Source organism: Pocillopora verrucosa, chromosome 14, assembly GCF_036669915.1.
Source record: "Pocillopora verrucosa isolate sample1 chromosome 14, ASM3666991v2, whole genome shotgun sequence".
NCBI lineage: Eukaryota > Metazoa > Cnidaria > Anthozoa > Scleractinia > Pocilloporidae > Pocillopora > Pocillopora verrucosa.
In genome coordinates this window covers 17,620,548-17,624,322 of record NC_089325.1, presented here as the reverse complement: position 1 = coordinate 17,624,322, position 3,775 = coordinate 17,620,548, and the positions used below count along the sequence as shown (strand labels likewise).

Sequence of the window (3,775 nt, the reverse complement as noted above, 5' to 3'; positions counted from 1 at the left end):
CCTTCACTCTCAAACAAATTATCAAATTTACTTCAGTTCCACAAGCATCCACATTTCTTGGAAGATAAGCTGGTGAGAGCTGGTTGTGTTCTAACTTGATTTGCGACATCTTTTTGCTGTTGTAAACAATGGTGGGCAAGGATAAGTTGTAATTCCAGTAATTACATGGTTTCATTATATGCCATGTTCACACTAAATGTAAATTATATTCAACTAAATTATGATTCAATCTATCGTACTCCATTCGATTTTATTCAATTATGGTTCTGTTCACATCTACGAAAATTTAAATAGACTAGGCGGGATAACCTTGCAATCTAAAGTTGAAAACAAAATGGTGCCCAATTGAACAGCTGCCATGATATTCACTGCAATACTTGATTTGGAGGCCAGAAGAAAGGCAAAGGAAGCTTCAAAGGCTAGAAGCAGGAAAATACGCCGTATGAAACAGCAACAACGGATGAGACAGGTTTTGGTCAAGAAAGCACTTACCTTTGTTTAGGCCATCCTGTTGATAGTTGTCAATCAAACCGTTGTTAGAACAGTTTGGAGTAAGCTTCCCTGCATTGGTCATTTTCTTGCTCAAGCTTCATTCATTTTTCTTCCAACTCCAATTCTTTTTGGGCCTGTCTTTCCTCCACTTCCATAAATAACTGTTGCTGCTCCCTTTGTACTTTGGTGAATGTTGATAATGCTTCAGAAATTTTATCCCCTTTACAAGGTTTCTTGTGTTTCTTGCTAGTAAATTACGGATCTTTTGTTGAGGTAGAAGGCTGCGTAGAAACATGTTCTATCCCACCTTTGCTTGCAATATTTCGATTCTTCACCAGGCTTATGTCGGTTGTCTTTGTGCATCTGCTCTTTTCTTAGGGAGTTGCTGCTACGTTTTCATCTTCATTGGAGAGGGATGAGAATGAAACATCAACCACACTGCCAAAGGCTTTGTCGCCATCATCAGGATATGTCACTTTGGAAATCTTTTCTTCCTCTTTAGAACTGCTTGGCATCAAGTCAACCACTCTAGGTTTTGAGGTTGGTTTGCAGCCAAGAACACGGTCCATTGGTTCAAACATCTCCCATTCTTGTCGTTGGTTTTCAGAAATTTTGTTGCCCTCACGAATCTTGTGATATTTTTGCTTGACATTGTTAATTTTATCACGACACTGTTGTGTACTTCTCGAGTACCCTCCATTGGCCATTCCTTGGCTTATTTTTTCCCATATGAGTTTCTTGCTGTGCATGGTGTTTAACTCATGTTGCACTGCCTCTTCACTCCATAAAGCGATCAAAAGTTTGGTTTCCTCAAACCTCCATGTGTCCGCCATTTTGTTCAATCACGCACTGTAATTACTTCAAACAACCCCCTTAGGATTGTTTGAAGTAATTGTAATCCAGTTATAATCAGGGACTGTAATTAGTTAATTTGAACATGGCTATAGAGTAGCAAAGAGAGTATAGAGGTACAGCACAACTTAGGTTAAAGTTTATAATTTTTTTCAGACTGTTTTGAGAAACCATCCTATTTTGAATATTCTCAATTTGTACTCCTTTCACTTCAAATAGATCATTGTTATGTATACTCTGAAAGTAATGTACTAAACTATTAGGAGACAGTACTTTGAGAAGAACTCATGTACCTTGAGGCTGCCCTCTACCACACAAATCTCTAGCATGAGAATCAAATATTTTGAACCCCATATTACTATTACAATAGGTTGCAACAGCAATGCACCCTATTGTTACTATGAAATTAGTGTAGCTTTCAGATATGAGTGACTCAAAGGCTCTTTGGAAAGACATACAGTACTGATATCCCTCTGTAGCAATTTCTTGGTGAACAGTACCAGTTGATAATTAGTATCAAACACATTTGGTGCTGTTGGTAATTCTGACTGCATTAAATATGCCTGTCTGGCTAATAGTGACAAACTTGAATAAGGCTGATTTCCAATATTCATTATTTGTATAAGATCATTTGCAGAGCTGATCCCTTGTGTGTTATAGTAAATCAAAGATCACGAACTCATTGCAGCACATTGTTGTCCTACATTCTGTCCAAAAAGCAACTCATTACCTTGACTACATGGAGCTACTATTGTTTTGTGAGGGTCAATGTGTGTTGGAGGGCCAGGATTTTTTTGCTGTCTCTACTTAATTTATAGTTGCAATAAGTTGCTACTTGAGCCTTGTTCTTGCAAGAACACATTAGTTTGTTACAAGAAAACAATGTTAAATATCAACTGGCACTTTATTTTACCTTTCTTATACTTTGACGAATTCTTTCACAACAGTTAAACTTAAGCGTCCTTTCATTAAATAGTTTTTAGCATTAACATGACAGTACAATGTAGATGAGATGGGGATACGTGAGAGAATATGTGCATAGACAAATTTTGTAACCTTTCTGCTCTTGATCTTTAACCTTTTCAAACTTTGTATAGGTATTCTGGTGGGTTCTTGGTTACGTCTACAAATGCGATGAGACTTCCATCTATGCTTCTCTCGATTAACATTAGATAGCTCAATTGATATAGCTTGTTTCTCAATAAGAGGTTCACTTATGAATGTTCACTCATAAAGAGATCTCTCACAAGGTTTGCAGACCAACCTATTCCGAAAATGCTCCACATCTTTTTGTGTGGGTCTACTGCGAATGATGTGTACATATTTTGTGTGCATTTTGAGTGTATTATACACTGTCTGTGCTGATTTTGCACTGCGAAAGCTTTTCTTTGTCCACCATTACACCATGCCATGTGCTCATTAGTCAAAACGTCGCACATGCATCAGAGTTAAAAGGTTGTGCATGCTTGATGAGGACTTGACTGCGATTTGCAACCAAACTGAAAAAGTTTGAGGCTGGAATTTCAACTTGGGTGTTTCCCTTGGAAAGCCCGAGTATTAAATGAATCAACCACCCTCAAAAGATCAGCATATATTGGTACAAGCATTCCGGTTCTTTCAAGACATTTTGGCATGATTGCCATTACAATTACATCAGGAATAAATACAACAATAAAGATATCTTACCTTCATAAGACATCCACTGAAGACCTAGTGGTTACCAAGGATGTTTCCTGTGAGGTAAAACAAGACAACTTTTCCCAAACGTTTGCAGAACTTGCCCATATGATAATGAGTGAAAAAAATTTTCAGATACCAAGCAATTTAAGTCAGGCAGAACATCTCTACATTGACCTTCTTGGTTTTATTGAGGACATGTATTGAAATTGACCTTATTCATTCACAAACAAGGACTGTCCCTCTCTAGCTACATATTCCCCTGTCCCTCTCTGTTACATATTTACTTTATTGGACTTGCTGAAAAATGTCAACTCCTTGATTGCCAGCATCCTCTTATGATAAGTTGCTCAGAATCACTGTGAAGTTTAGAATCAAATGGTATTAAAGATGATTTCTGGTCGATACTGCACACCCTCGAGTTTGTTTGCATCTTTCTGTTTCATGTAAGACATCACAAGATTTACAACTTTGCAGCTGTAAAAATCAATGAAGCTGTTGGAAAACAAATTTGAAACGCCTCAAAGATGAGGTATGTAGTTCGTGACGAATAACATCGATTCGCATTCCATTGAGTAAGAACTTATGTATATAAACATTAGGGTGCGGAGACTGTGCAGAACGGAATGGGAATCATCTTTAAAACATGATATGTATTTAACGAGGATGATATATGATGTAATTTAATTTGGTCTGATTGTCGAAAACGCACCAAAGACACGTTCCCTGGTTAATCAACTCTTTTAATCGATGA

At 37.4% G+C, this 3,775-nt stretch overlaps 1 protein-coding gene across 1 annotated transcript; it reads right to left on the bottom strand.

Annotated features, from left to right (window-relative positions):
- Positions 1 to 866: 866 nt before the first annotated feature.
- Positions 867 to 1,325, bottom strand: LOC131787662 (uncharacterized). The gene has a single exon (XM_059104752.2). It carries the CDS (start codon positions 1,323 to 1,325, stop codon positions 867 to 869), a length of 459 nt encoding a protein of 152 aa, XP_058960735.2.
- Positions 1,326 to 3,775: the final 2,450 nt, after the last annotated feature.

Excerpts from the sequence above, each read along its gene's own strand:
- LOC131787662 (XM_059104752.2), bottom strand. The coding sequence starts at position 1,325 with ATGGCGGACACATGGAGGTTTGAGGAAACCAAACTTTTGATCGCTTTA.